A 16393-nucleotide genomic window follows, 5' to 3' on the forward strand; every position below is an offset into this window, starting at 1 on the left:
CATTTTACTAATCTGGCTAAAAATGCATATTAGAGGCATATGGTTGATAATTGTAATATTCCATGTGGGAAAATTGTGTTTATTTCATTTTTAATTATTAAATATTACATATTGGTACCTTGCGATCGCTAGAGTTTCAGGTGAATCTTGAATGAACCGTCCACCCCCACGGCTATAAGAATGGTTTAGTCCTGTGTCAGAGCCTACATTGTAACTTTGGTTCAGAAACAAACGGGACCTTTTCTAACCTGCTTTCTGTACATGGCATTTATGTTGCAGATGAGTTCTCTCTGAATAACACAGGCGTCGTTAGGCCCCTTTTACTGGGGCATGCGCCCTACTAAATTCACACGTTCGAGTTTTAACAGAGGCTTCATTTAGATTGATAATAACATGAAAAGAAATGAGTTGTTGTTCTAATGTCAACGCAAAACACAAGATGAGGCGCAAGTGGATCAAGGTTCGTACACCACGGTGCGCGCATATGCACGTCGTGCATATGAGCTGGTGCAGTGCAGCGCGCACGCAGCAATCTGTGTACTGCGCACGAAACGCAAGGGATGGACTGAGGGTATGTGACAGGGACTAAATTATGTTTTTGTGAAATAAATTAGAGCTCTGTACATGAATGCATATGATCAGTTGGACAACTCTTAAAACGCTATTTATCGGTGTACTACATGAAATAAAATGAACGCTAAGTATTTTGCATTATACACCTGTACAATTGTATACACTATAGTGCACTGCTTCCGCTTTAAATGGTGGCCCGAGATATAGCTCAAAGTGTTGGGACCCTAACACCTCATTAAAATTAAATTAAAGACTCTTTTTTTTCATGTATACCTGCATGCTGCTTCCTTGAGTGATCTAAAAGCGCAATTAACAGACTGTAGATGCAACCGGTCTATTTTTATATGGTTTTAATTAAATCAAATGTCAAAATGACTGGTATGAAAAGTCTCACAGTTTCACGGCTGGAGGATATTTTAAACGACTGGGTAGATAAACTGAGATGATGTACCACTTATTCTAGAGCCATGCTACTAACAATATCAAGTGGAAAGTGACTGCACTGACATTCAACATGATCTCGTTATTTCTTCTGGTTCTGTTCATTTCCTGTCTCCTGTCATCTTCAGTAAACCAAAGCTATTTCACACACCCGCAGACCACAAGCGGCCTAAGTCTAAACATCCGAAAAGAAGAGGCCTAAGAAACAAGTTCTCCTAGTCACATGCGCGCCACCTTGTGGTTTCAGTGTGGCGTTACGCAACCGTTTGCTGTAGGGCCTTTGGCACAGTGGAGACATTACAGCCCTGAATCTCACGGCACCGCCCGCTGCATTGACTGGCAAACAAAACAAATAAGTAAAAGGATATGTAGAATTATTTAAAGGAGATTAAAATATTGTTTTTGGTCCCTCCTGTGATAGCATATTATTGTGTAATCAGTCAAGTTTTGTTTAGACATCTCAGAAAGGACAGGTGTTGCTGTTGTTGTATGCCAACACCCAGTGCAGAAGATGCCACAGTAGTACTCAACTCAAAATAATACACATGCTGGGGGCTTTAATGTTTACGGATGTCTTGTCCTGGTCTCTGCTGCAATCCTTTGTAACAGGGATGTGTAATGGACCCCCAAAGTCCTGACCTTGATTTTGGCTTGATTAGATCCTGGTGGATTAACTAATGTTGAAGGGAATCAGAAAAGCACTTCACAAGACTTCTAAACAATCAGCTTTAATTTTCTGATAATACACATTTGCAGTAAGTATCATGTTAAAAAAAATCAGTTATGTTACAGCTTGTCTGACCCTGCCTTGTACAGTACACACCAAAACAGTAACAAATATCTCATTTTCTATACCGCTTAGTCCCAAACGTGGTTGTGGGGGGCTGGAGCCAATCCCAGCCAGCATCGGGGGAAAGGCGGGGACAGTAACAAATCATTTTCTTAAATTCAGAACTTGCCTTAACAGTTTCCTAAATTCTTTTTCCCTTTTGTGGCTTCATGTACACACATAAAGAAAAGCATATGGTATGTCTTAATATTATTAAAAATACTGCATTTTCATGACAGCTCATTAAAATATTATGTTATGCGCATTATCCTCTGCTAAGGTTCAAAGTAGCCAGGCATTGTCTTCTTAAAGGTGACTGTAGAGCAGTTGTTTCCCAACCAGAAGATTGGTGGTTTGAATTTTAGTGCCTGCAGTCCCCATGTCAAAGTGTTCTTAGGGAAGTTGCCCCTGATGGTTAGAGCCATTGGTGTGAGTTGGCGCTGCAGATGGCTGCCACGGTTCTGTACCAGAAACAGATTCCTTGTGTGTGTTAACATACTTGTCATTTTAGTAAGCTGAATAACGTTTTCAGAAATATCGATTTAGTTTTATACACAGTGTGCAGATAGACCACACTATGACTATTGATGCATTCAACATTAGTCTTAATTGTGTGCTGTGTATGTATGTTGTTAGTCAAGCCTGAGGAAATGTCCGTTGGTATTTCTGAAAGAAATCAGAGGGGTTGCCACTGTCACTTTGTCATTTATTTGGTATACACATGTGTCACTTTTTTTTTGGAGTAAAGGAGGGCTTATAGGTTTTGTTATGACTAACACTCATCACATTAACAAGAAGAAAATGTGGTTTAGGGGCACCATCTGTTGGTATAGCTACTAAATTACAGACAAGACACAGGTCCTCAACTGCACATTCATTCCTGGGCTGCTGAAGTGCCCTCAAGAAAAGGCACTTAAGAGCAGTGTTGCTCTCTAGGTGAAAATCAGCTTTTTCTCTGCCCAAAACAATCCAGCTTTAAGAGGACTTTATGCTTAATAAGCAAATAAGCCTGTCAAGGAAAAAAAAAACAACAAAAAATAAAAAGTCAGGTGATTTTTTTAGGCTTTTCCTTAAAGGCACAATGAAGAGTCCAAGATTAACAGACCACTACATGTGATATACATTGACCGGCCACTTTTAGGTACAATTGTATGCACTTCCAACACCTATGCCTTATGCGTTTATGAAGCTTTTGTTTTTGTGAAATTGTCACAAATGCATCAATTCAATATTTATTATTGAAGTCATAGTTAAAGGTAGTGTTGTACTCCAGTACCTTGTATTCAGAGGTGTTCCTAATAATCTGACCCTCATAGATGTAGATGGTGAGGACAAAATAGACACCTTTGTCATACCTGTGACAAATCAGACCGTAATCCGTTATAGCAAAGTGAAATGTATAGTCTGGTTGTGATGCACCCACAGACTGAAACACACTGTTCCATGGTGTACTCTCATTTCCTGCATTTGGCAGCCTGAGAGGTGTGTGTTAAGGATATGCCCCCACAAGGATTCAATTTAGAATTTAACAGTTGATGTGGTTTTGCTGTTCTTTAGACTAATGTGGTCAAAGCTGTCACAAGGCTCCATTTTTGGTTGTTGCCTTTAGCTTTTTACATTGTTTTTAGTTTAATAACATGAGCTGTAATGACTAGATACGGGAAAGAAAAATGACCACTTTGTAGCTCCAACAGTTGTGTTAGACGGACAACTCCTTGGGGTACCATCAGGACCTCTACACACTGGTACCTTCAGTTTTGTTAAAGCATTAAGGTTAAAATGTCTTAATCTATGATGGCTATGGAAATACAAGTATACACTATGGTGCTAAAACAATCTCAAACAGATGACAAAGCAGAAGGAACCTAATGCTCAAGATAATATCAATGTATTTCTACTTAAGGCAAATTTACCAGAAGTCCAGATTCAAGAAATGATTTTTCATGGTGCATGTTTGTTTCCAACAAAGAAATACAACTGTATTTTTAAAGGAGTTTGGGGACTTTGTATACGGGTCATTAATGTTACAACAGCCAGCAGCAGCCTAATTTTAAAAGTGACTATTGCAGTAAATCCAACTTTATGCATTACTGCTACAACTTTACCAGAAACTGTTCCATTAAAGTTAACGCAGCTCGAGTTTTACGGGATATTGAAAGTCGTTTGTTCTCAAAACCCAAATTAACCTGCTGGAGTTTTTGAAGGGAGTTTGGAAACTTTCTCTCAGCAAAAGAAACAAGGAGCTTATGACGTGCAACATGCGCTGTCCTTTGTGCTCTAGAGAATCCTGAACAACTTTTGACTTGGGGATCTGAAACACTGACCTCAGCCCCATCTTCCCCCAATAACAAAAGCCTGCAGAAACATGCTTCAGCTTCATCTTCACATCTGTAGTTTTCACTACATATTTATTTCAAATATTTTTATGAATGAAGATTTTACACACAAAATGTGTTTAATAACTGATGCTTCATTAACAGCATTTTGATAATCGTTTACATTTTTATTCCTCTGCACAGACAGCTATGGCTGGAAAAATTTCTACATGGTGTAAGTCTGTACATTTCACTATACAATTCAATTCATTTGTATAGCACCAAATCACAAGTCATCTCAGCATCAGTATAAAGAAACCCCCAACAAATCCCTCTTGAGCAAGTACTTGGCAACAGTGGAGACTAAAAACTCCCTCTAGGAGGAAGAAACCTTTGACAGACCCCAAACTCAAAATGGGCAGCCTTCTGCTTTGACCGGTTGGGGTGAGTGGAGAGGAGAGTTTTCATAATCATCACCTCATGGAAAACAAGGCAACTACACTCACTGAGTGTCTGAGTTCATTTAGAGTCTGAGCTATCCATCTCTGCCAGGCTTCCTCCCTAAACACACTCCCAGTTGGTATCGCAGCTACCATGCAATAGAGCTCTAACAATCCTATCTACCTATGAAACTGCTAAACGTATCCCCACATCAGCAATGATATTTTGCAGGGGCGGGATAAATTCTTCTGCTGGGAGGCCTCCCAAATATGGAGAATCGAATAAGCACACGAAATGCAAAGTTTTCCCTCCCCAGGCCTACCTGAAGCGTGAGTCTCCCCCTTGAAATTTGGCAGATCGAGACAACTCAGAAATTTAACCCTAAAGTTAAAGTTTGGGTGATGATTTTGAAAACAGCACAACTACACTTAGAGACAGGCTTACAACATAAAGCACAACATCATGCATATGGAGAATCGCTCATAAATCTAACCACAAAGCCTGTCCAACTACTTCCACCATTTAATGATGGAAAAATGACCCAGCCTTGTGCAATGGCATGGTAAAGTTCCAAAATTCAAACCAAGTCTTCAAATAGTCAACACTGACAAAGTCCATAAACCCCAGTGGAAAGGTTACAGTTCAGTAGCTGCAGTCACCTCATCCAAGGTGGTGGTGGACTCAGGTAAAATTGACTGAGCTTCCCTCCGCTGATGCAGTCCCTTCAAGATCTCTCAGTCTTGACTCAGGACCAAACAGGTTGGTGCAGACATCTACAGCAGCCTCCTCATCTCCAATCGATCAGTTATGGTCCCATTTGCATCACCAGGTTGTTTGTGGCAGCTTCAGTTTCCTAAGGTTGGACACTGGAGTCAAGAAACAAACTCAATCATAAGAACAAAGATAAAGATTTAATGAAGTGGACAGAAGTGGATACCCGACATCTCTGAAGAGAACTCAAGGTGCAGAGGCATCGTCAATGAGGGTCGGGTACAGCGTGGTCTTCATCTTCACAGCTGAACACAACTTCTGCATCCCACGTCAAGTTCTCTGGAGGGACAGAAAACCTCTTGGTAAACTGCAACTTTCCAACCAGGAAGTACAATGTACTTCTCTAACAAAGATTATAACCTGTCTACCCGCACACTTTTCCTCACAGTGGCTTCATTCTCCCTGACTGGTGCTTTCATCATCTCAGTTTATCTACCCAGTCGTTTAAAATATCCTCCAGCCGTGAAACTGTGAGAATTTTCATACCAGTCATTGCTTTTCTTTTTGACATTTGATTTAATTAAAACCATGTAAAAATAGACCGGTTGCATCTACAGTCTGTTAATTGCTTTCCCAGTCTAAGGGCACAAAGCATTAATTGAGTTTTATAAGCCTTTAACCAGTCAGGTCTACTCTGTGCATCCTCATCTTGAACTGCAATAGTCACAGCTGGCTCTGTCTCACCAAGTTTACCCCTTAAACATGTCAATTGTACAGTGCATCTCTTAGTAAGATCATACCATGTCAGCTGATTCACAAAACCAGAGGGATCCTTTTCTGGTTTTGGAAACTGCACAACCATGGCACAGCTCTAGCTCAGTAGGGATCCATGATCTAGCCTGTATTTGCCTCAACTCCGCCTTATTTTTCTAGGTACCTGGACATCTGACTACCTCAGACACTTTTCCAGCAAATATCCAGGTTTAAAGAGGGACTCAACTGTGCAAACTACCAATAACTTGAAAGCTCGGGCACCTTCACACACACTGAGAAGGGGAAGGAGAAAAGCCTTTCCTCTTATGCGAGTCGACTCAGTTGGCCCCGGTCACTGGTGAGGTTCTTCAGAGGATTCCAGGTTTCAGTCCAGATTTGCACATAATCAACTCCAGAGGAAAGACTCATTCAGCTGCTGCCGCTATCGCCCAGGTGATGCTGGAGTCAAGTGTCGTTGACTGTGCTTCCCCCAGCTGAGGCAGTCCCTTCAGGGTCACATCAAATCAGGTCAAGTCAAAGTCTCAGCACCAAACAGTCTGGTGCACAGGTCTGTAGTCAGCATCCTTAGTTCTGATGGGTCATTGTCATGGCTTATCGCCAATTTAAAGTATTTTGAAACTTCCATTTGTCATCTTGAAGTATCATTTTCTATTATTAGAGTGCAAGGTAGGCTTTTGCAGTCAAGGCCTGTCATCTCTGGACCTCCTAAAGATCCAAGACTTCCAGAATCAATGACTTATCAAATCACTTCAGTGTTTTAATACTATTCGCATGTGGTTTTGATTTAGAATAGTTTGTTTTTGCCAATATTTTTAAGATATCTTGATTTAACAGGGCTATTTTCTTAATTTTGTTTAATTGTATTTTAAGGCTTTCAGTAATATTAGTTCCTATCTAAAGTAATAAGTAACTGAGCTACTGTCCGAGTTTGAAACTACCCAAAATGATCAAGACCAGAACTGTTTACTCGCAATACTTTGGTCCTGTCCTGCCAAGCTACACATGATAAAATGAAGGTGTTGTGAGAAAAGAACATCTACCACTACCCTAAATTTGGTACCATGGCTTAATTCTGGCCTTCCCAACTCTTCAGCATTACATCTCCTGTAGTAGGAGCTTATTTAATTTCTACTCATTTAGAACTGTCAAACGGACCAGGTGCCTCCAAAACGTGCCAGACCAGGCGCCCCCAAAACACTCATGGAGCCATCTGAACACACTCAGACCTCCAGTCTCAAACCAGGCGCCTCCAAAACCAGGTACATTCCAAAAGACAAACAGAGCGATCTGAATATACTCAGATCTTGTGTCTCGGACACCTTGAAAGTGCATCAAATACAAAAATTTTCTATAAAATAAACAGTAGGAGGATGGGGTTTCAGTGGTGATTAGAGTCTTGGATATGTCAAAGATTAACAAAATTGATGTGACTGCATTAGTTTTTTTTTTTTTGTTTTTTTTTTAATGTAGTGCCAGATATGCCATCTGGACACCTTTGTGGCCAAAAATGGCCCATTGATTTCCATGCCAGTCATTTTTTTTACTCACTGCCATTACAGTATAAAATTTGAATCTGGTAAAATATAGTAAAATTGTCAAATCACTACTTCAAAATGAAATGCTGCCATTACAGAATGCATGGTTTTATACTGTAATGGCAGTGAGATAAAAAAAATTGGCTGTCATTCTCTTCTTCACTACAATTCAGGCTCTTTACCTGCTGCTAGATTAAAAGGGTGGTTCTGCTCTTTATTTACCTGTTACCTTTATTTACCATGATGAATCTTAATATCAAAGCTTCATCGATGATGGCTTTTTATAGTCATTAATCACAAGCCTAACTCTGAGCTAAATGAACTCAGGCAGTGGAAAGATGGCTTTAATAATGTCTAGAAACACTGGAGATTTCAAATCAGTGAGCACAACAAATCATGAATGTTTTTATTTCTTTAGCAAGTAAGGCTGCGCAAGAAATAGTTTAATAGATTTGAGCAGTGCACTGAAGTGTCTTGACAACCTTTGATTTACATGTACTCATATCTTTTTGGATAATTTTGGCAAACACATTACAATTCTGTGAAAAATGAAAATGCCAGTGTCTATTTAAATCTTTTGAAATATCAAATTTACCCAGTGGGTCACTCTTAAATATACATTTTGTTTCTGAACTTGGCAGTCGTTATCCTTATACACAATTACCCTGCCTTTAGAGCGGGACTATTTAGTTTTACTTTATGCTAGGCTAATATGGGCTTTATGGGCTGCAATAAAACAGATGCATTATAACAAGGTTGAATAAAAGTGAATCTTTGCTTTTATTATTGATTATGAAAATGAACAGGCACCTCTTACATGGAGCTCGCAGAATAAGTTTTCAAATATAAATAACACACTCTCATTAGTGTTGATTACTTACAGCAACCTGCAAAATAAGACTTCAAACCACATTAAAAGAAAAAAAATAGAAAAACAAACACAAAACATCAGCATCCCATCTAAACCTTTGTAATATATGCACTAACGTATTTCTCAGTTGTGTGAAGGCTTTTTGCCCTGAACAAGTGCTGCTGTAACTGCATCTTAAACAATCATTTCAGTTCCATCTTTTTCCTCACAAGACAGTGACAGCAGACAAGACCATTATAAAGAAGCTAATAAAAGAAATCAGTGGTTAAATATATATCTTTAAGTTATCAATATAGTTTTGAGATAGCGGAGTGCTGTGGTAATATCCTCTACATTTTAGAGTATCATCACATTCACTCAAGTCCATTCAAGAAACTCAGCTAGACCCTGGAAAAAGCAAATGCAAGACAAACAACCAAGGATGGTAAATTCAAGTATCTCTGACTGGATGGTGATGAAGATTTCCTTAGGAATGGAGTGATTACAGTCTGAAACAACAAACAGCCATACAGTCTCAAGAGGTGAGGTTTGCAATAGCCACCCCAATAATCAATACCTAAGTTATGGAAAGACAAAAAGTTGTAACAATGCCTGATGCCAATAATAAAAAGTAGGGTTTCAAAGTACATGCACCCCCACTGTAAAACTACTAAACTTTTTTAACCAACTGCAGTTTTTTTTTCCTGACTGTACATATCCTAATTAGCAAAAGATGCAAACTAATTTACAATGAAATAAAGCACTCCTATTGGCATTCTGCTATAAAGTAAGTGCATCCTCTGCAAATGTCTTTCACATCATCCAACAATTTAAAGACATATACAACAGTTTCAGACATGTTATAAGTTTACAACATAACAGTCTCTTTTGGTGAAAATATAGTTAAATTCAAAATATCTGATAGGTATCTTTTTTTAGAGGTGATATCTTTATTGAAAAAAGTACCTGAGCCAAAACTCTGATCAGGGGAAATCACAAAAGCCTTGTCTCCTAGAAATATTCTCTTTTTCCATCTCCAAAATCAAAATCAGTACAAAAAAGGAAGTCAAGCCATTTAAAATCAAACATTTTAGAAGATTAAAGCATGTGATTAAAAATAAGTATCACAGAAATAATGATGGATCATGCAACGACGTTCCCTCTCATACATTCTTCAAATGGAAGAGACGCCGCTCCACATCTTCAAGGCTGGACTAGTAAACACTACATGAGTTCAGCCCAGCACATCAAGGAGATGTATGCACCGAGGTCATCATCTGACTAAAACATCTTCAAATCTATTTCATTCTTATCTGTACCAGAGAATCTGCACAGACATCTGTACCAACAGCAGCAGGAAGAACTGCAACACAGGCCTCAAGTTGGAAGATGAAAAAAAAAAAAGATGTATCTGCTTTTGAGTCAGTGATTACAAACTAAAACCTGATAAATAAGTGGACTGCTTACAGTGCAACTGCAAGCTGGGAATAATGTACTAATAGTGCCTTTTTAAACTAGATACTTTCACAGTGCATATAATAATAATAATAAAATAAAAATAGATGACGCATTTTCTTGGGGTTATGATGGCCAGATTCCTTCCAAAAAATGATCTGGATTTCTCTTTGTAGGCCCAAGCATGCATCCATCAGTTATTGCACAACACAATGACCTTAAAATGAAGACCGCACACAAGCAAAAAAGCAACAATAATCTTGAACAGGAATTAATTATCTCACTACAAATCCACCTTGTTGCTTGAATGCTGCATTACTACCTTTTGTTGCCAAAAACAATCCTTCTTGGGTGCATCTAAATGTTCTCTATGTTACAACTGACTAAAACATACATCCAACTGCCCGCGGGAGAAATGCAGTCAAGAGTCTGCAGCACATGGTGTCCATTGTTCCAGTCAAAGATCAGAGTTCAAAGACTGAATGATTAAAAAGTGCTTTATGTAGGTCAGTAGGCCTTCTTTCTTCAACAATTATTACAAAGTTTGTAGATTAGCATGTATCATCTGTGAAGGCAAAAAAAAAAATCATATCATCATCCTGAATGACATATTTAGAATAATTGGGAACTGTTTTTACTTGTCTCCCAATTAAAGGAGGACGATTGTCAAAGAAAAAAAACTCACCATGATACCACCATTTTGTCTTCTTTGGATTTTTGTTACACGTTCTTACATAAAAAGAGTTATCAGGTGGTCGTCTCTGTGGAAACATATTTAATCTAAATGCTTGTTTTTAATTAGCATACAATTAACAAAATCTACCCAGACATCATTATAGGCTCCCTACCTTTTCTTTGCAGCTGGACAACATGCTGATAATGCTAAGACAAACTGACTGCACGGAGAGGGCTGGTGACCAATCTTCTGTTAGAATAGACAGACAGATGTGCCCATTGCTATACACATGAGGGTGGACAGGTATATTCTCTCCTGTAAACATTACCTGCAACAGTGAAAAAAAAAAAATGGTTACAAGATAATTCACGGAATAGATCATAAGTAAAAAGGGGCTGAAGATCTGATACTTAAAAGGCAAGAACCTTTTTTAACAGTGATTTTTATTTACATTAAATGATAGAATAATGGACTTTCTGTATAAGCTCAGGCTGAAGCCTCTACAATGGCACGAGGCTATGGTATTTGGACAGAGGGGTTAAAGAGGGGAAGAGAGAACAGGCAACTCAGAAAGGAAACCATAAAAAGGAGACATGGTCTATAAAAGGGATCAGTGGATAAGAGCCATTAAAAGTGTGCAAGACTCAGGGATAACCAGGGAGATACATATAATGTCATGAGAAGAGGGGTACTAAAGTTGAGAGGAGGGGGACGTCAGGGTTGGTAAACAAGGATAATGGGCAGACACAGTCTAGTACTGGACAGGGCCTCACAGGAGAGCGAAGGCTTCACTTCACATCTTGAGGGTAGTGACAGTGTGATAGTTAAGTACAGATAGGAGCAGAGAGTAAAGTTGGCAATATACTCTAAACATCAAGGCAACTAAAAACTACTTGCTTGCAGAAGGTTTAAAATATTTACTGAAATGGTAGCTGAATTTCCATTGCTATCCTATCTCAGTTACTTTTATGTTTGTATCCACCTCAGTGCTGCTTTGTTGATCTGTGTACAATATTTGTTATAATATTTTTACTTTTGTAAGCAAGAAGTCCACCGTCCTTCAGTTGTAATTCCTTAGTCTCTTTGTTCCGTCACACTATAATTTAGACATATACAACTTCTGTCTTGTTTAGAGCTGAAATGATCACTAAAAACTAAGTGCCGTGTATGGCTTTAATGGCTTTACTGTGCAAAAATCTAAAAAGTTGCCACAAGTCATATGATACTGTTGAAAAATTGCTAACAAAAGCATGTTGCAAGATTCTGGAAGAGGAAATTTCAACAGCTGGTTAGATAACACATTAATGAAAAAATAAAAAATGAATGTGGCATGTTGTAATAACAAATCTGCAAAAGTATGTACAAGTGGGCCGATGATAGGGCTGTCCAGAACAGGAAGTCAGTCTATTCATAGAAAAGTTATTAACTGACAGTAATTCACTGGCATACTGTTCCTGCAGACAGGCTCACAGACCTGCACATTTGTGAAATACATAATTTCTTCTGAAGCCCTTCACACAATCAGTAATGCACAGCAGGAACGTATATGGCAGTATACAACAGGAGTCTGACAGAGTGCCCTTCCTGTATTTGAGAAGATAGCAACTAAAGTCGTTTTCACACATGAACTCTGGACTATGTCCGTGGAATGAGTCTGGGGCTTTGTCCAGAATTGCCATTTAACACATGTAGCACATAACAGGAGATAGTCTGTGTCAGACACGTTCTCACCTACTGGAAATACTCTGGTTTATGTGCAGGGGGTACGCCTGGGTAGAGCAGGCAGGAGGCAGGACATGATGCGATCATGTATCCAGTTTGTAATTTGGTCTTAAACTGAGTCTCTTGCCTAGTCTGAGGATTGTATTCTCTGGTTTTGTTATCGACATGTCCACTAGCTTTGTGTGAATACTTCTGACTATACGCTGCTGTGTTCTCACATGGGCTCACTTCAGTTTGCTCAGACCTTGCACAGACTTTGTATCTGGGAGTTGGCAGAGTAAGGTCGGCTAAAAGTCTGGGTCAACTGATTCGGACATTTGCGTTCTCACATACTGTACACCTTCCCTGGTTGATCTCTAGAAAATTCTAGGATTCCAGTGCCTGTCTGAAAAGGGCTTAACTGGAGATTATCCACCATAAGCTTCTGCTGGTTAAGCACATACACATCCATTTGATGCTAGAGTGTAGAGAGGTTCCATTTTTGATAGTGAACTGAAGCTATATAGAAACAATGCTCTATACATGCTGGGTGGACGCCAGCAATAATCATATGAAACATACTGGCTCTGCAGTTAATGGAATGAATCTTAGCTCAGAAATGCTGGAGCCAAGAATCACAGACAGAGACACTAGTGCAGAGCTCCCGTGGAAGGGATTAGTTTAATGCACATGTGTCAAACTCAAGGCCTGCGAGATCATTTTATATATCTTTTTTTTAATGGCCCGGGGATATGAAGCGCTGATAACACAGACTACAAATCCCATAATGCAGTGCAACAGCCTCCTTACCGAACGATAGGCTACCTGCGATCATTCCCGCATCAATTACGTCAGATCAATCAAGCGTCTGTTGGTGTACAATCCTAATTTCAAGTCAAAGCTAGCCCCCAACAATGGCCGAGAGAAAAGTTGATTCTGAAAACAGAGCCTTTCTAAACCGGTGGGAGGCTGAGTATATGTTTACTGACATTCACAGCAGACGTTTTCACCAAAGCGAAATCACACAGTGAAGCTGCTGTGAAAGAAGTTTTATTGGGGCAGAGGAGAAAATCAGCCCGGACATTTACCGAGGGAGAGTTTCTGAAGAGCTGCATGATGAAAGTGTGCAACGTCTTGTGTCCAGGCAAAAAGCAGGTGTTTGTAAATGTAAGCCTTAGCAGAAATACGGTTGCTGATTTTAAGTTCAAGTTTATTTATTTTGGAACAATATTGTATCCTGTGTGTTTTGATTCATATTTATGTTCAAAAAACATTTAGTTTTAGTCTGTTCAATACATGTTTATCCTGTTCGGCCCCCGACCTAAAGTGTGCTTTGATTTGACACCCCTGGTTTAATGCAACAACCTTGTCACCCATCAAGAGCCTGTCCACCTAAAAATAGAAATGAGATGGTAAAATTACATAAACTTAGCCACTTAAATACTGCCATATAATGGACACTGCAAGTCAGTTTGAGGACTGATTCTTCACCACTCAAGACAAGATGGTGAATGTGTTTTTTATAACATGAGAAGAGAAAAAAGCTTTTCATAAAGCCACATAGGCAGAAAAACTTCAGCTTACCTGAGGTGAATCAAAAGGATATCGACTACTAAATTTGAAAAGCAGCTGAAACTTCTCTCCTTCATACAGCGTACCAGGTGCTCCCTCCATGTCTACGATCCATCTAACGGGGAGACACAATATTAAAATATGTTAAACACTTATCAATCAAAAAGAGTAAAAAAATTACACTGATCACCCAACACATTAGCCTCTTTCAGACATTCAACCCTCTCAGGAATTTGCCCACTAGTTCATGTCTTGTCTGAACAAAGCGCCAAGTCATGTATCCAGCAAAGTGTTACCAGTGTTGTCTCAAAGTGTGTTCCCCTGTCAAGATGTTTTCCCCATTATATCTTAACTTGAACCCTAACCACTTAGGGGGGCGCTATGGGAAACAGTTTTAACAGGGGGAAACATCTCACTGGAGAGTACACTTCGACACAACACCCGCAATTTTAACTGATCGGACCTAGTCAGACAGTCAGCTACTTTCTAACTGACTGCATGTCTGAAATGGTCAAATTGCCATTAGGGCATGATCAAGATGACAACAATGCTGCCTACATAAGATGTCCTTGCACACAACATTTACAAAACAATCCTTGAGTAGGACAGGATGTATGTAAACTGGTACAAAGTTTATTTTAAACTGTTACAGAGCAGACACAATTTAGCACCTGTGTGAGCTAATCATGGAGCTACCACAATATGGCTGGAAATTGGTCCGACATGGAAACGCATGTGCCTCGAGTGATGTTGGATATTGCATGAATGTTGTGGCTGCACCCAGCAAGGTCCTGCTAAGTTTGAACTAAGCCTTATCACAGCAGCTCAATGTCCGAATACCAGAAAAGCAACTGCTACACTCGGTTTTTCCTCTTTGTAACAAAAACAACAAAAATATATATAACAATACAGCGGTTTGAAAAGACTGAGAGATTGGACATTTCATTTTTAAATTTTATTTATTTTCCAAAACCTGTGATAACTTCAAGGCAAAAAAATTAAAATATTTATGAAGATAATGGAGCAAGTAACACCACAGTTAATAAATTCATCATATCAAATCACTACCAGGCTTTAGGAGGAAATTACTTTGTGCATTAACAACTGCATGGAAAACCCTTTTTTTATTATTATTTTTTTTACAGACAGACAAACAGTGGTAAATGGTCTTATATTTGTATAGCGCCTTTCTATGCTTTACAGCACACTCAAAGCGCTTTCACACTATTTGGCCATTCACCCATTTGCCTTTTATGCACTGGCCAAAGCGCTTTACAGGGAGATTATACACCATTCACCCATCACCGGGCACACACACACACACACATTCACACACCGGTGACATCACCGGGAGCAACTGGGGACACAGTGTCTTGCTCAAAAAACACTTTAACATGTTGACTGGACAAGCTGGGAATCGAACCGCTAATCCTCCGGTTAGGAAACGACCCGCTCTACCTCCTGAGCCAGAGCCACCCCGTGGTGTTTGCTTTACATTCTGTATTATTATAGATTATCTAGGAATATGTCCAGAAAGGCTTAGATGGTTCACATTTCATAATTCTTAAAAAAGAGCATTTATACAAAATATGAGCTGCCAATGCAGCATTAGGTGTGTAATCAAAAGCTTTCAGTCTGACTCATTCCAGGGACATTCGATATTCAACTGGTCTATGACACTGGGTTTGTAATAATTTGATACCATATTGATTCATTGGACAAATCTATTTTTGCTTCTGTAGTCTGGCCAAAGAACTGCGCTGACAGAGCTGTGAGGGATTCAAGGTCCTGCTCACAATGGTAGATGACTGCAAATGTGCAGCTTTGATCCTGAGGAAGATCAACCCCCGCAAAGCAGCAGGACCAGACAACATCCTTGGGAGGGCTCTCAGGGCATGTGCCAGCGAACTGGCTGATGTTCTCACCACCATCTTCAACCTCTCCCTCAGCCAGAGCATCGTTCCCACCTGCTTTAAGACCACAACCATCGTCCCCCTTCCCGTCCCCCCAATCATTATGAAGTGTTTTGAGAGAGTGGTGCTGGCCCACATCCAGAGCAGTATATTGGACCCCCTGGACCCCTGGCAGTATGCCTACCGGTGCAACAGGGCCACCTCAGATGCCATCGTGGCTGCCCTCTATTATTCCCTTTCTCACCTGGAAAATGGAGACTTACATCAGGATACTCTTCATTGACTACAGCTCCGCCTTCAACACAGTTGTCCCCCACAAACTCACCCACAAACTGTCCACACTGTGTCTGCACCCCACCCTCTGTGACTGGCTCCTGGACTTTGACTGGCAGACCCCAGACTGTCAGGATTGGCAATAGGACTTCAGCCAGCATTATCACAAACATCGGCACCCCACAGGGATGTGTCCCCAGTCCCATCCTCTACACCCTGTTCACCCATGACTGTGTCGCCTCCCACAAAGACATCATCATCCTAAAGTTCACGGACGACACCACAGTGATAGGTCGCATCACTGGCGGGGACAAAGCAGCCTACAGGAGGGAGG

General features: G+C 39.9%; 1 protein-coding gene across 3 annotated transcripts in view; it reads right to left on the reverse strand.

Moving 5' to 3' along the window:
• Positions 1-8380: 8380 nt before the first annotated feature.
• The window catches only part of ube2wb (ubiquitin conjugating enzyme E2 Wb), an 11488-nt gene continuing 3475 nt past the window's right edge, over positions 8381-16393 (reverse strand). For all 3 annotated transcript variants that reach the window (XM_020599991.1, XM_020599993.1, XM_020599992.1), the window contains exons 3-6: positions 13886-13988; positions 10773-10928; positions 10610-10685; positions 8381-10489 (exon numbers count right to left, since the gene is read on the reverse strand). In XM_020599991.1, the coding sequence (XP_020455647.1) occupies positions 10476-10489; positions 10610-10685; positions 10773-10928; positions 13886-13988 (349 nt within the window). In that variant the 3' untranslated portion in view covers positions 8381-10475. The remainder of the gene's footprint in view (positions 10490-10609; positions 10686-10772; positions 10929-13885; positions 13989-16393) is intronic.

The sequence above is a fragment of the Monopterus albus genome, unplaced genomic scaffold, assembly GCF_001952655.1.
Source record: "Monopterus albus unplaced genomic scaffold, M_albus_1.0 scaffold44.1, whole genome shotgun sequence".
NCBI classification, from domain to species: domain Eukaryota; kingdom Metazoa; phylum Chordata; class Actinopteri; order Synbranchiformes; family Synbranchidae; genus Monopterus; species Monopterus albus.